The following is a 17,375-nucleotide window of genomic DNA, read 5'->3' as shown; positions in this document are numbered from 1 at the left end:
AATCTGGTAATGTTTAGGTTATATTCAGGTTACATTCAGGTTATGTTCAAGTTATGTTCAGATTATGTTTAGGTTATATTCAGGTTATATGCAGGTTATGCTCAGGTTATATACAGGTTATGTTCAGGTTATATTATAGATTTTATCTTCTATTGTGTTGTGATCTAAATTTAAACAAAACGGATGAGAACATTTTGTTTTGGTTATGTTATGTTCAGGTTATGTTGAGGTGATGTTCTAGTTATGTTCCAGTTACAATATGCATTTCATGTGCTATTGTGTTGTATAGTAGCTTATGGATCACGATTAAACATATGTGCGGCTTGGTTTTCTCCATTGGGATCTGATTGGATGGTTGTGCTTTGCTATTGGTAGATCTCTTGTGAGTGACAGCTTGTCCACCAATCAGAGAAGAGATGTTGATAAAGATTAAAGATTACATGACAACTGAAGTTCAACTTTTTTCATAAAGGATTCAGTATTTAATTTAGATTTCACAATGATTTCATTATCATAATTGTCATCACGTGTGCTTTATTGAGGAATTTTATTGAGACTATGATAGTCTTTATTGAATTCTGGAAATGTAAAAATACAGACCCTGCGAGTGTGGATTCATTTCCAGCAAACAAATGGCTCAACATTAGTCATCAGAATGACTGCTGTTTTTAAAGCTTGCCCACAGACTCCATTTACTTGCTGTTTAATGCCAAACCTCTTTCTGTGACTAATTCTGTAAACACTGTTCACTTCCAGCTTCACAATTTAATCCAGCCTCGGGGACAAAATACACAAAAATAAGGGCAAAATTGCACCTGCACAGTTAAAATTAAATATGACTGGTGCAATTAACATCAAATACGAATATTAAATCAAAGCATTGACTGTAGCATTGCATTTAAATCTGTTCATGTTGCATCAAATACTTTTTTCTTAGTCACATGTATAATTTTAAATCATTAATGCAATAATTGTGAATGATTTTCAATATTGCTTTTGTCATACTACTACTGTCCGAGCTATTTATCTACTTATAATCTACATTAAACAGTCAGTTTCACCATCAGCATGGCAATGTGTGACTCTGCAATAGTCACATCACAGGATCTGCAATGTCAAGTTGTGATTATAATTAACCAGAAAACCGTTCAGAAACACACGTGCATAGTTTAACCCTAATAGAGTGAAGGATTTTTAATAGTTTGATTAAAGCAAATGTTGACTACTGGATATAATGTTATTGTCATTTAATTCTTTACATTCTGTACCTGAGTGCTGTTAGACCATCTAGAAAACTGACTACAATACTGTCAGACCTTTATTTTATTAGTATCTTTGCTCTCTTGTATTAATCTGTGCTTGTGAGTTGTTTAGATTTTATGCAGATGCACTCTTTACATACTCTATTGCTAACAGTGAACATGCTGAATTCTTTAAGAAACTCTTTGTACAAATGTGAACTGGGATGAATTTAAAAAAATTATTCATACTAATTTATTTTGTGCCTTTAGCAAATTTTCCTTCATACAGCTGCTCACAGAGTATGAAGGAAAAATTGCAAAAGGCACAAAATAACCTAATACGATTAATATTAAAAATTCCTCCCAGAGCACGTTTGTACAAAGAGTTTTTTAAAGAATTCAGCATGTTCACTGTTAGTAAAAGAGTATGTTTTCTAAAACTGGGAATGCTACGTAAAATGTTTAATAATGTGGTCTCCAGTTATTTGGTGAACTATTTTCAAATGGTGAGGCAACAGCATTCATACAGTACTAGGGGTTGGGATTTTAATATTAGTTTATTTAAATTTAGAAGTCTAGTGTGGAAAATATGTTTTTATATAAAAGTGCAATCATGTGGACTAAAAGCGATCAAGGAAATAAAAGACTTGAGGTTCAAAAAAGCGATCAAAAGATGGTTGTTTGATGAGGATAATTAGTTTGCATGGTGGACGAGGATGTTTTATTTTATATGTTATTTGATTGTGAATAGGGTTGTGGCTAGAGAGGCATCCGCTGTGTAAAACATACGCTGGAATAGTTGGCAGTTCATTCCGCTGTGGCGACCCCTGATTAATAGAGGGACTAAGCCAAAAAGAAAAATGAATGAATGAAGGAATAAATGTATTTGTGAATAATTTTGTTCCTGTTTTAAAACGTGGTGGTACGGTTTGTTTTTTGCGTCATCCGTGTTTTGAAGCCATACTTTGTTTTATTTAACAGTGGAACAATGCACAATGGAAACAAGCAGGGCTTAATTGTGTTTTTATCCTCGATATTTCAAAATGTATGGGATACTTGTATTTTTGTACAGCTTGTCTAAAATCTGTCAAATAAAAATTCCTAATCAATGAAAAATGATGAATTCTTCCCAAATAGAGAGATTTGAATCGTCTTGTAAACTCATGTTACAAAACATCCTGCAGAAATACAAAATATGTGTGGGACAGTGTATTATCGTTCTGTTCTGTGTGTGTGTGTGTGTGTGTATGTGTTTGTAAAAGTGTGTTTCTGAGTTTGTGTGCGTGTATGTGTCTATGAGTAAGAATGTGTGTGTTTTTTTAATTTGTGTGTTTGTGCCTGTAAATGTGTGTATTTGCAACAGTGTGTGTGAGACAGTGTATTGTGTTTCTGTTTTTATTTCGTTTTGACTTTTTGTTTTTAAATTGAGTTTTTAGAGGCAGATTTACATGTTTTTATTAGTTTCTATGTTTTGAAATGGCCTAGTTTTAGTTTAGTTTTTATTAGTTTCAGTATTAGTTTTAGTTTTTTTTCTAAATAAGGATATTTGTTAGGTGCAAGATTCAAAATCAATAGAATAAATAGTGTATAATAATAAAAACTCAGCCATACATTCTTTGAAACCTGTATTTATACATGAACACATGATCGTCTACCAATACCATACCCATCCTCAAATTCAAATACAACAGCCCACAAGATAGCAGCCTTAAGTATTAATGGGAAGTTCAGATATTTAAGGCGGATGTTTGGACTCGACATACCAAAATTATGTAGTCAGCAATAGTAATTTCAGTCAGTGAAAACATCACCATGATCTGAAAAATGTCTTCCCTGCTGAAAAATCCAGCTTAATTCTGACCAGCCTGGTTTAAGCTGGACATAGCTGGTTTTGGCTGGGTTCCCAGCCTGGCTAGGCTGGTCAAGCTGGTTTTAGCTGGTCATCTCCCAGCCTGACCAGCTAAGACCTGGCTGAAAATGGCTCGAAACCAGCCTGTAAATGGCCAAAACCCCTCTAAAACCAGGCTGGTCAACCAGCTAAAACCAGCCGACCAGCCTAGGCTGGTTTAAGCTGTTTTTTTCAGTAGGGTTACAGTTAAGTTTTGCAGCCCAACTGAAGCATGATTCACTTATTTAAATTCCATTACTATTCTCTGTTATGAAATAAACTTATGTTTTTTTCACCAGCTCCTCTCCTCTCACGTCTCGATCTGGCCAATGGCAGCATGATTACAGACTCTGAGGTGCCGTACGGGTCAAACACCTGCAGCGCGAATTGACCCTTCGCTAAGCCACACCCAAAAACCGCCATCCACCAATCGTGGCTTAGCAACCGTAGCTACGCGCAGCGGCTCTGCCAAGCTTTCGAGCGAGGGAAACAGACCAAAGCGCTGTATATATGGATTGAGCAAATCTGATAGCCGGTAGCCTTAAAGTTTGGACGGGATGGTGGAATACTTTCCCTTTTCAAAACCAAAAACCCAAGAGGAGTAATGCCAGCGTGGATCAAGCTCTGTGAGGGGCGCTAAAGGAGCGCGGTTAAGTTGGTTTTGTTTTGATAATCCAATAACTCCCACACCTCTTACCCTAAACAGATCTGAACTGTGTTTCCTACACAAATACAAAGCAGGTTCTGTTTCACAGCTGTCTTTTTTCGCTCGATAATATGAGCACTGCTCCGTTTAAGCCCTAGCCATAGTAACTTAGTCATACTAATAGCGAATAGGTCATGAGTTATTGATCCGGAAAATATGACTCTGCTGCTAACTTTACTGAACTTCATATATCTATCTGTTTCAAGCTACGAATATTTGAAATAAACAGAACAAAACAGAGAAATGATCACAAACGGAGCACTTGATCAATATACTTTACCTGCAGCTGTTCACTCATTTATAAAGAGCACACTATTATGGGTCAGTGATGCTAATATTCAGCACAAATACACCAATTTCCCCTTTCTGGCTGTTCTTTCTATGAATGAACTAACAGTCATGTAAAAGCACTGTCATTTTATGTATTAATTACATTCACAAATACGAAAACGAAGGAGGTTTTTGCTGTCATTTTAGTTAGTTTCAGTTAGTTTTGTATGAACACAATACAGTTTCAGTTCTAGTTTAAAAAAAATCGTTTTTATTTTTATTTCAGTTAAACGACAATTACTTTCAATTTTAGTTTTCGTTTTTTTGTTCGTTTTAGTTAACTATAATAACCTTGGTTTGTAACTGTGTGAGTGAGAATGTGTGTATGTGACTGTGTCTGTGTGTGTTTGTGACTGTGTATTATGTTTCTGTTTTTAACTTTTGTGTGTGTGTGTGTGTGTGTGTGTGTGCGTGTGCGTGTGCGTGTGTGTGTGTGTGTGTGTGTGTGGTGTGTGTGTGTGCGTGTGTGTGTGTGTGTGTGTGTGTGTGCGTGTGTGTGTGCGTGTGCGCGTGTGCGTGCGTGTGTGTGTTTGCGTGGCCTCAGGATGCAGTAGAAAGCGAGCAGAAAGCATTAGTGAATGAAAAGCTTCTGCTTGATCTGTCCTCAGCTTTGAGTGCTCATGAATGGACGCTTTCAGACGCACAACAGCTTTTCAGAGCACATCAAACCTCTAAAATTTGATTTCCATGCTTAAATTCATCTCCAATGAGCTGTGACACACATCCTTACATCTAAAATACTGGACAACATCTTCAGTTTCCTTCACATAATGCCACACACTCATCCATCAGTCAACATGGCTCTGAAAAGCACTGAATAAAAAGAGCTGTGAGATTTTGGAAAAAACTGACATTGCAATATTTCATTTTACCTATGATATATATTATAATATTGAGTATAACTTCACCATATGTAATAAATATGACAGTAAATAATATTAGACTAGATATTCTTCAAGACACTAGTATTCAGCTTAAAGTGACATTTAAAGGCTTCACTAGGGTAATTAGGGTAAAGTTAGGGTAATTAGGCAAGTCATTGTATAACAGTGGTTTATTCTGGAGACAATCCAACACTAATATTGCTTAAAGGGGCTAATAATATTGACCTTAAAATGGGTTTAAAACTATTAAAAACTGCTTTTATTCTAGCTGAAATAAAACAAATAAGACTTTCTGCAGAAGAACAAACATTAGAGGAAATACTGTGAAAAATTGGTGTAAACAGCGTGCACATGAGGTGTTTTTCAGTCTTCACACAGCTGTAATCTGAAGAACAACAGAAGCATTGAGAGTGTTTGTTCATCAGAATCTGATCAATCAATACTTCATCTCATAAAAACACCCAGCGTGTGTGAAAACGCCGCATTGATTCGACCTTCACTTAGCGCCAGTGTTTCTGTTTCCGTCAGCAGAATATATTCTCCATATACCAGAGGATCATAATCACATTATCATATCTAACGCATCAGCAAACTAAATATGACACACACATGCATTAGGGCTGCACAATATATGGTTTCAGCTTCCATATCACAGTATGTGCATCTATAATAATCACATTGCAGGATCTGTAATGTTGAACTGCTATTATAATTGACCAGGAGACACATTTGAAAACACTCCTGATTTGTCATTGCAATGTTTAACCGTAATGTTACCAAAATATTTATCATTTATGTGTGTTTTTAGGGCCTGTGACTGTGTGTGCATTTTAAAGGGGCAGTATGTAAGTTTGACACCCAGTGGTAGAACTAGGTATTGCACTCCAGGATCAAAACACGCACAAGCGCAGGTTGCCAGATTGATGACACCAACAGTAGTGTGCCTGACTGTCGAGCTTAAAGGCTGATTTAAATTGTGTTCGGTACGTGATACAAGAAATATTTTCCATACTAAAATAAGTTTTTGTCATAACCAACACCTGAAATATATATTTTAGAAACAGCTTTTATTTCTCATTATCATCATCATTATTATTAATATTATTATTATTAAAGTAGGATTTCATTTCCTAATAATAATAACAATATTACATTTCATTTCTTAATAAATCGCCTCATTTATTCATTTATATGATTTATATATGAGATTAGAATATGTGTAAGCTTTTGTAAATGGTTTTATGTTTTAGAATTGAAAATGTAATGTTCTCAATAATATTTGTAAAGGAAACACAGGCTCTATATGTGCCGTTTACATGTATGTCAATTAATATGGAAAACGAGTGCATGTTTTTACCAAAAATTGTTTTTTTTGCATGTGCGTGTAAAACAATATAATTTGCACAAAGAATTTATGGGGTTCTTCTCTAAATAAGTAGTTCCCCCACCCTGTTTAGAGCATCATTATGGGCGTTTTACGTTATAACTAACATGGTTCAAATGATGGATCTGTGACAGAGAAACTACGGGTTTGGGGAAACACTCGTCACTACATCGCTCATTTCCCAAATGATGCATCGTACTATGATGAGTTCAGCCGTGAGTTGTTTGGGAAACGCACCCCTGTTGTGGTGATTCTACAGTTGCTATGGTAACACAACAACTATAGTAATTGATCTGTTGTGGTGATTCTACAGTTGCTATAGAAACACAACAACTATAGTAACTGATCTGTTGTGGTGATTCTACAGTTGCTATGGTAACACAACAACTATAATAATTAATCTTGTGGTGATTCTACAGTTGCTATGGTAACAACTATAGTAATTGATCTGTTGTGGTGATTCTACAGTTGCTATCGTTACAAAAACTATAGTAATTAATCTGTTGTTGTGATTCTGCAGTTGCTATGGTAACAACTATAGTAATATAAACAAAAGCATATAATATTCTACAATATACTACAGTTTACATGTCTACTACATGTCTCGTTTATCAGCCCAGTGGTGCCTGCAGCCGTACGGCTGTATGCACTGTGCGTAACTACCATGAGAGGGCGGGAATTAATGCCACTTATTTATTCATTTATTTATTACATAATTTAAATTGATTATTAAACAGTTTACACTACGATGTATTGACAAAGTAAGAAAGAATGAGAATAAATAAAGGTGTGCATTTGTGTGGTTTAAAGTGTGTATGTACTTGCATGGTGGGAAATGGGTAAACAAATCTATTGGCTTTAGTTTTGCTCTCGGTTTTTCTGCACACTAAAAATTACAATTCAGATATCTATTGCTTAAAACAAGGTTCAAAATGAGTAAACGCTCTTTAAAACAAATAAACTTAATTGAGACATTTGCCAAAAGGCCTAAAACTAATGAGACAATTACTGTTCCCCACATGGAGACCACAGTCTCATCAGCACCTGAGCCGGGGGAACTGTCTCTTTCATCAGACAGATCAGATCCAGCTGCTGCGCCGCCTCCTCGCATGGAAAGGTGAACGGCTACCATTCAAGGTGGTTTAAACAATTTTATCTGACAGACTGGCATAAATAAGCAGACATCTCCATTCTCACAACGAGTTTCTGAGTTTTCTCACTCTTCCAATTGAGTTTGTTCCATTGAGGTGTGGGAACATGTTCAGTGCTGTTGCGAATAGCTCTGCATTGTAAACACCTGTCCTGCTCATTCAAACTATTAGATTAAACGAATTAAATTGTAATTGACCGGCGCAACATTAAAAACAGTTTAATATAGGCTTCTCTGAAACTGAATATTTCACTTTAATTTTATTTAGGCTAGATTATTATTTTATTTAACAATCCATTTCGTGATTCTGCATTGTTGAAGCGTAGCAGATTTTTTATGAAGCACTTCACCTTAAATGTTATTCTCTCTTCTATTTTATCTAGAAGATAACTGACCAAGAAAAATATTTAAACAAAGAGACAAACTACGTACGAAACTCATTTTAAAAAGATATTGTTCTAAGAAAAATATACGAATTATATTTTAGTTTGAGCCCGTCCACTACTCAACTGTGCGGGTGGATGATGTTCGGTCAGTGGAAAGTAAGGATTTAATTAACGTTCACTGATTTTATTGTATCACAATCTTCTGTCATATATTTGCAATTGTTTAAAAATGTCATAATTTTAAAGATTATGTCTTTAGCATCTGATTTTTTTAAATATTCAAATGAAAAGGAAACGAATGCCCCTAAATAATGTAGCCTTTGACAGTAAGCATCAGTGTTTCTGGACATGATTGGGGGAAGGGGGCGGGCGGTGCTGGATATGTGCGTACCTTGGAATAAAATCCTGCACGCGCCCCTGTATCAGCCAATCAGAATCAAGCACTCGACAGAACTGTAGTATAATAACATTAATTATTTTATTATGTTTAAGCTCAAACAATAGAGAATGGCTGTAGGCAACATTAAGATCATGAATTAAATTCTCAGAGAATCCATGAACTGAGCTTTCAGATATATCTTTCTGCTATAAATATTTTTCTGCATTGATATGATTCAGTTTGGTTTGATTGTGTGATTCAGCAGAGCAGTGTGTACATGAATGTTGGAGTTATTTAGCTTTACATTAACATAATGCTGGATTAATGACTTTTCTGTGTATCAGGATGCTTTATTCTCATAGTGTTCTCCTTTATTGATCTCCTTTTCCTTCTCTTTGCAGTGAATTTCGATCACTTCCAGATCCTCCGAGCCATTGGGAAAGGCAGCTTTGGGAAGGTACTGTAAGAAATTTCATTCACATCTGCTATATGCAAACACCACAAAAATAAATAAATAACACTAAAATCACGTTCCTCATCAGTGTTTCTGTTTACTTTACATTTCAGAGCACATATTCCAACAAATATCATAATGCTAAAAGTAGATCATAACTTGCAGGTCTAGATGAAAGCCAAATGATGGCCGCGTCTGGCCTAAATTCAAGATTCCTAAATAGTTGATCCAGGAGCATTTCACAAAGCACTAAAACTACACTGTGAAGCACAATAAATTAAGGTAACTCAAACCAGGAAATTTAAGGAAACTAATTACAACAAACAATTTAAGTTCAAAAACGAATTCTAATGAGTACTGTGAACTTAATCCATTTGAGTAAACAAAGCAGTTTGAGCACAGTAAACCCCAATAAACCAAGAGCAGGGGTGGAAAGAGTACTGAAAAATCATACTTAAGTAAAAGTACATTTTTTACTATTACTTGCCTAATAATGTTGTGCAGTAGAGTAAAAGTACCTGTTGTAAATATTACTAAATAAGTATGAGTAAAAAGTAGACCTTTGAAAAGTACTCAAGAGTAGTGAGTATTATGCTGTAAAAAGCTGATGCATTTATATGTAATTTGTGGATGTGTGTAAACGTAACATTCTGTAGTGCATTTAGTTTTTGTCCAGCTGGCACACAATGTCATAAGACTCTGATATTAGGTTAGATTTAGGTTGTGATGTCAGGTGACCAAAATTCAATGTCAAGCCAGCATCTAAGGACAACGTTACTTTGATGTCCAATAACGATGTCAAATGATGTTGATATTTGGTTGTTTTTAGGTTGTGTTGGAAAGTGACCAAAATCCAACATCGAGCCAACATCTTAAACTAACGTCATATTGACGTCTAATACTGACATTTATTTGTCAGGAATGGCAACCAAAATCTAATGTCTGATAAACGTCATAGTGGTAACATCCACACACAACCTCAAGCTGTAACATCATTAGACGTTGATATTTGGTTGATTTTAGGTTGGTCGTTGGTCGTTGATGTCGGCCTGACATTGAGTTCTGACGTCAACCCGATTTTCATTTCCAAACAAAATGCAACGTCCCCACGATGCTGGGGTACAACTTCAATTTGACGTCATGTTAAAGGTTGTCTTGTGAGTGTTTAAGGCCATTTCGGTCTTCAAACGGTCAATTTTCATCAGTGACAGTGGGTCAATGTGTGTAAAAATTTTGGACATCTTGGACACTTTTAATGCTTTCAAACAGTTTGCTGCATGTCTTGAGGTAGTTCAGTATGATGAGATTTACCTTCTGTGTGTTATGATTGGACAGGAATCACAGGACTGATTTTTCTAATCCCCATAGACAGGAGATAATACAGTAGTGACTGCAGGTTAAAGGAAAGTACCGCTACTGCACTAATTTACTCAAGGTAAAGTAAAAGCACACATTTATAAAAGTACTGAGTAAATTACAACTCCTGAGAAAAACTGCTCAATTACAGTAATTTGAGTATTGGTAATTTGTTACTTTACACCAATGATGAAGAGAACTCAAACCAACTGAGTACTGTAAAACCCAATAAGTTAAGTCAACTCAAACCGTTTGAGGAAACCGATTGCAACAAACCATTTAAGTTAAACTAATCTATATGAGTACTGTGAACTTACTCCATTTAGGCTGAAGTAATGAGGTTTTTAATTAACTCAATTCCTTCAACACTGAGTTCAAAACTCTTTTCAAATGAGTAGAATTACCTTTCAGTCAATTTTGAGTTAACTACACTCATTTCATTTGATAAAGTTGGGTTTTACAGGGTAGCTACTAAATCTGAGAAACATTAGAAGTATTGAAGAGGAGTCCTCAATCACTAAGAGGAGAACACACACTATTATCCGTCGTCAATTCCCCTATAGCGCATGTGTTTGGACTGTGGGGGAAACCGGAGCACCCGGAGGAAACCCACACCAACATGGGGAGAACATGCAAACTCCCCACAGAAACACCAACTGACCCAGCCGAGGCTCGAACTAGCGACCTTCTTACCATGAGGTGATTGTGCTACCCACTGCGCCACCGTGCTGCCCCACACTAAAATATATATTTTAAAAATATTGTAGGAAATAATGTGAAAATGTGATTCACAGGAGGGCGAATAATTTAGCCTTAAATGAAGTGTCAAATCAAACAGCGTTTCCCTTAAATAAGACAAATGTGCTCAGTAAAACAAGAGGAGAGTCCTGATGTACTGCCTGTATCAGAGGCTGAATCTGCATCTTCTTCAGTGGAGTTAGCAGAAATAGATGAATAAATGGAGCTGTGGACGAGCCTCCTGTGACTACAGTCAGACTCTGGGTAATTCAGACTCTAATTACACCGCGCTCTCGTTATCTGAAACCAGCCCGCGCTCAGATTTACCGCTTAAATAGGCCTTAAGTAATTACAATTCAATTTTTCCATTAATCTGGAGCACAGTGGTTAATTAATTGAAGATGTGTGCCTGTGTGTGTGTGTCGTGGGAGATCTATCCTGCGAGTGACCAGAGACGGATCACTCTGAGATTTACTCACAGACACTTAATTCTGATTATCAGAGTATTCTGCATGTGTGTTTGTGTAGAGTTAAACTGCGGTCACACTAGAGTTTCAGCATGTCAAATTATGTTGTACGACGCTGTAAAAAGGGGCAGGATAAAACAAGCGATTAGACATCGAGCGATTGCTGCATATCTTACATTTCTGTACAGAGATGTCACATGTTATTACACAGCTTGACTTTATTAAAGTCGCAATACTTTTCTTATTTAGGTATAGTAGTGCTTGTCAAAGGATGTAGCTGTGCACTTCATTATTTTGTAAAAATGAATTTGCCCTCATAATCTTTCATCAAATTCACTACTGGTCACATGCAATGCCTTTAAGGTGGGGCTTTGAGCCATTTAGGTTTGGGTTATTGGTCATTTAAGGCAGAGCTATCAGTCCTTTGGGCCAAATCTATCAGTTCTTTAGGGTGTGGCTTTTAGTCATTTAGGGTGGAGCTATCAGTTCATTAGGGTGGGGCTATCATTCATGTAGGGCGGGGCTATCATCACCTTAAGGCAGGGCTATCAGTCCTTTAGGGTGGGGCTAAAAGTTCTTTAGGGTTGGGATGTCAGTTCTTTAGGGGAGGGGGATCAGTCCTTTTGGGTGGGGCTATCAGTCCTTTAGGATGGGGCTATTAGTCCTTTAGGTCAGGACAATCAGTCCTTTAGTGCAGGGCTATCAGTTCTTTAGGGCGGGGCTATCAGTTATTTAGGGCGTGGGTATCAGTTATTTAGGGCAGAGCTATTAGTCCTTTGGGCCAAATCTATCAGTTCTTTAGGGTGTAGCTTTTAGTCATTTAGGTTTGGGTTATTGGTCATTTAGGGCGGAGTTATCAGTCCTTTGGGCCAAATCTATCAGTTCTTTAGGGTGTGGCTTTTAGTCATTTAGGGTGGAGCTATCAGTTCATTAGGGTGGGGCTATCATTCATGTAGGGCGGGGCTATCATTACCTTAAGGCAGGGCTATCAGTCCTTTAGGGCGGGGCTATCAGTGCTTTAGGGCAGGGCTATCAGTTATTTAGGGCGGGGCTATCAGTTATTTAGGGCGGGGGTATCAGTTATTTAGAGCAGAGTTATTAGTCCTTTGGGCCAAATCTATCAGTTCTTTAGGGTGTGGCTTTTAGTCATTTAGGGTGGAGCTATCAGTTCATTAGGGTGGGGCTATCATTCATGTAGGGCGGGGCTATCATTACCTTAAGGCAGGGCTATCAGTCCTTTTAGGGCGGGGCTATAAGTTCTTTAGGGTGGGGATGTCAGTTCTTAGGGGAGGGGATCAGTCCTTTTGGGTGGGGCTATTAGTCCTTTAGGTCGGGGCAATCAGTCCTTTAGTGTGGGGCTATCAGTTCTTTAAGGCGAGTCTATCAGTTCTTTAGGGTGGGGCTATCACTTCTTTAGGGCGGGGCTATCAGTTATTTAAGGTGGAGCTATCAGTCATCTGCACAGTCATTCATTACCAGGTATTTGTTGCATAGTTTACAACCCAGAAAACAGATCTCTTCTCAACATCAGAATTGTTGGGGAAAGATCAAGCTCTATAATGCAATTCAACAGCATAAATAAAAAAGGAATCACAAAATACTGAAAACGGTTAATTTACTGAAATATTTGTGTACAGTGTGTTCAAAATAAAGCCGCTTTTGTTAGCCTAATAATCTCTCTCTGCTGTAATACAGTGGGTGCTGGATAAATCCAACAGCAGCACTGATTCATCATATAGTGCGATATAGTTTATTCCTGGAAGATGATTAGCAGCTGATCACGATGACAGAGAGGATCAGATTATCAGTAATGTTGTGTTCTTTCTGGAAATAAGGGAGTGTCTCTGCTGCTTTTCAATAAATCAGCATCTCAGTGTCTGATAATCCTCCTCATCACGTCTCCTGCTCCTCTTCATCCTCTCTTCATGACAGCAATAATCATAAAGACATGAAGAATGGAGGCTTTCACCTGTGTGTCCTCCAGAGCTGAAACACACACACACACACACACGCACGCACGCACGCACGCACACACACGCACGCACACACACACACCTGCTTTAATGCACAGCTCTGCAGTTTGCTGACTGTACAAGTGTGTGTTCAGACTGAATGTTGTGAATGTAGTTCTGAATATTATACTTCAGTGTTGTGTAGTCAGTTATTCTGAGAGGAATATTTCAGCTTCACTTACACAAACAGTTCTCCCTCACACTTCATATTTCTGATTTAATTTCAACTCATAGTTAATTTATCTGTGTGTGTGTGTGCACGTTACACTGTGTGTGTGTGTGTGTGTCTGTGTTTGATGTGTTTAACTGTATTTTTTGTTTTTGTTCATTTCTACGTGTGTGTGTGTGTGTTTCTCTGAGTTTGTTTATTTTTGTGTGTTAATTTCAATGTGCGCGTATTTGTGTTTCACTGTGTGTGCTACTCTGTGTGTGTGTGACTACTACCATTACAACTACATCGACTACTACTACTATGATGATGACTACTAACACTACGACGATGACGACTATAATGATGATGACTACTACCACTATGACTACTGCTACTATGACGACTACTACAATGACAATGACTACTATTACTATGACGACGACTACTACTAATACTACTAGTACAACAACGACTACTACAACAACAACTACTATGACAACGACTACTACTATGATGACTACTACCACTACTACTATGACAACTATTACGACGATGATGACTACTACTACGATGAAGACAACTACCATTACAACTACTGCTACTACTATGATGACTATTACTACTGACTACTACAACAATGACTACTCCTACTATGATGACGACTACTGCTATGATGACCACTACTACTACTACTACTACTCGGATGATGACTACTACCACTACCACAATGACTTCTACTACTATGATGACTACAACCACTTCTACTACTACTACTACTACTATGACGATGACTACTACTATGACAACGACTACTACTACTACAACTAGGACGACTACTTACACTTCTACTACTACTACTGTGGTGATGACGACTACTACTACTACTAGGATCGTGACTACTACCACTACAACAATGACTACTGCTACTACTACTAAGACAGTGACTACTACAACAATGAATACTACTACTAATATGATGACTACAACCACTTCTACTACTACTACTACTACTATGGTGACGACTACTACTACTATGACGATGACTACTGCTACTACTATGATGACCACTACTATGACAACGACTACTACTACTACAACTAGGACGACTACTTACACTTCTACTACTACTACTGTGGTGACGACTACTACTACTACTAGGACCGTGACTACTACCACTACAACAATAACTACTGCTACTAATATGATGACTACAACCACTTCTACTACTACTACTACTACTATGGTGACAACTACTACTACTACTAATATGACGACTACTACTATGATGATGACTACTACTACTACGGCGACTATTACTTCTACTATGGCAACGACTACTACTATGGCGACGACTACTACTATGACGAGGACGACTATTACCACTACAACGATGATTACTACTACTACGACTACTACCACTTCTACAACTACTACTATGGCGACGACGACGACTACTACTACAACGACGACTATTACCTCAATGACTACTACTACTACGACGACTACTACTACTACTACTACTACTACTACTACTACTACCAATAATAATAACAGTAATGAATACAGTACATTTGTAATAAGAATACATTTAAATTTTGTAAAAAATAAATCTGTGAAATCAACAGTAGCCTAGTATTAAAATAAAACAATTAAACTCATCATATTCAGCTTTTACATGAGCTCGTTAGCATCTTCTTTACTTCCTAAATGTTATATATTAATTTCATATTTCAAATACACTGAAATGAATATAATAGGAAGATTATAGTGCAGATCATTTCTAGTTCACAGCGTGATGCAGATCACATCATGTAGGAGATTTAATTAACAAGTGTTTTTATTTTTAAATCCAATTAAAGTCCCATTGCTTCTCATTATTAATGCCTGTTTAAACATCTGTAACTTTATATTCTCTTGGCGGAAACTCTCCAAACTTTAATCGCATGATGGGTTTGTGACTAATTGCCTTTCTTGTAATTTGGGGATAAATGGGATGTATGGTTGCCTGGCAACAAGCAGTTTTGCAGCACTAACAGCAGTTTGAGCAGATGATAAACGTGCGCCGTCGCTTTAAGAAACTGCTGGAGAGCTGATGCGTCTCTTACATACTCTGCATTAAAAAATAATACTATCTAAATATTCTTACGTCAATAATACAGAGCTTTCACTGATTTGAATAAATCATTTTGATTGAAGTGAGTTTAGTCAGAAAAGTCATCTGTTTATTTTACTGATTGACTTCAGGACTCTTTCTCAGGACAGGATCTATTTCTTCTAAATATCTGACACTTTGCTTTCACAGTAAATCATGGCATATTGGTGACTGTCGCTTTAAATTCAAATGAGATTGTGGGTGGAGCTACAGACGGAGCCTTCCCCCTCTGATGACATGTACAAAGGGAGAATGTCAATCAAAGTGTTTCTGCATCAAGTCTGATTATTCATTTTCTTTCCGGCTAAGTCCCTTTATTAATCTGAGGTCACCACTGCGGAATGAACCGCCAAGTCTGATCATAACAAACACAATTAATTCATGTTGACCATTAGAGGCTGGAGATATTCATATCTTGGTTAATTTTTAATTTCCGGCTGCTTGCAGGTCTGTTGTGAGCACAGAAGAGCAGTTCAGGTGCAGGATGACTGGTGTGTGTGTGTGTGTGCGTGTGTGTGTGCGTGTGTGTGTGTGTGTGTGTGCGTGTGTGTGTGTGTGTGTGTGTGTGTGTGTGTGTGTGTGTGTGTGTGTGCGTGTGTGCGTGTGCGTGTGTGTGTGTTTGAGTGTCTGCAGATGTGGTTTTCAGGTGCTAGATGACTAATGTGTGTTTGTGAGTGTGTTTGTGTGCATGAGAGTGTGTGTGTGTGTTTCTGTGCAGATGAGCTGTTCAGGTGCAGGATTATTGATGTGTGTTTGTGTGTGAGTGTGTTTGTACGTGTACATGTGTGTGTTTGAGTGTCTTTGTGCAGATGATCTGTTTGGGTGCATGATTACTGATGTGTATTTGTGTGTAAGTGAATGTGTCTGTGTGTGTGTGTGTGTGTGTGTGTGTGTGTGTGTGTGTGTGTGTGTGTGTGTGTTCTGTGCTTTCATTTTCAGTCCGTGTCACTGAACATGCAGAGAGAAACACATTTACACTGGAGGAAAACACCAGTGTTAGTCACTGAACACAGCAGTGGAGATATCCGTGTGTGTGTGTGCGTGTGTGTGTGTGTGTGTGTGTGTGTGTGTGTGCGTGTGTGTGTGTGTGTGTGTGTGATTAAGTGTGTATCATTCAGAATAAAAGCTCTTTTCTTGTTGCAGTCAGATGTGTTTAGTTCAGCTCCAGCTGTAGTGAATGAAGTTAATCTGCTGGATGATTTCCCTCATCTTGAACATCACTCTGGCCAGAGGAGTCTGCTGTGTCCACAGAGCTTCAAATAAACACAGCCATATCTAAAATTAAAGGTGCCACTGAATGAAAATAGACTGCCATAACACTCTGTCTATAAGCTAGTGTGCTGCAAAACAGGCACACAGTCCACATTTAGAAGATCTAAACCAGATATAAACATCCAAAGCTTCCCGTTTGTCTCCTCCCCCTGAATATATCAGCGATTTCTGTTCACATCACCTCATACTTCAGTTTCTCATCAAATCTTCTGACCAATCAAATGCTCTCTAGTATCTGACATGCCCCGCCCCCTTCTTATCATTGGCTGTTCATTTGATGTGCTTGAGCTCGACCACTCTCACCAGCAGAGCTGTGAGGAAACTAAATACTATTGGCTGTTTTAAAAAGGGGAGGAGCTACTATATGCTCCGCCCTCTCTTCGTGTTTCAGGTACATCAAACATCCAATAAAACTGCAGAATTCA

At 37.7% G+C, this 17,375-nt stretch overlaps 1 protein-coding gene across 1 annotated transcript in view; it reads left to right on the top strand.

The window, feature by feature from the left end:
- LOC130240102 (serine/threonine-protein kinase 32C-like) overlaps window positions 1–17,375 on the top strand; it is a 107,652-nt gene that overhangs the window by 39,159 nt on the left and 51,118 nt on the right. The window contains exon 2 of the mRNA XM_056471518.1: window positions 8,750–8,805. Coding sequence (XP_056327493.1) covers window positions 8,750–8,805 — 56 coding nt within the window. The remainder of the gene's footprint in view (window positions 1–8,749; window positions 8,806–17,375) is intronic.

Source organism: Danio aesculapii, chromosome 13 (assembly GCF_903798145.1).
Source record: "Danio aesculapii chromosome 13, fDanAes4.1, whole genome shotgun sequence".
NCBI classification, from domain to species: domain Eukaryota; kingdom Metazoa; phylum Chordata; class Actinopteri; order Cypriniformes; family Danionidae; genus Danio; species Danio aesculapii.
Note: the sequence above shows the minus strand (reverse complement) of the source record. Positions and strands in the feature narration are given on the sequence as shown.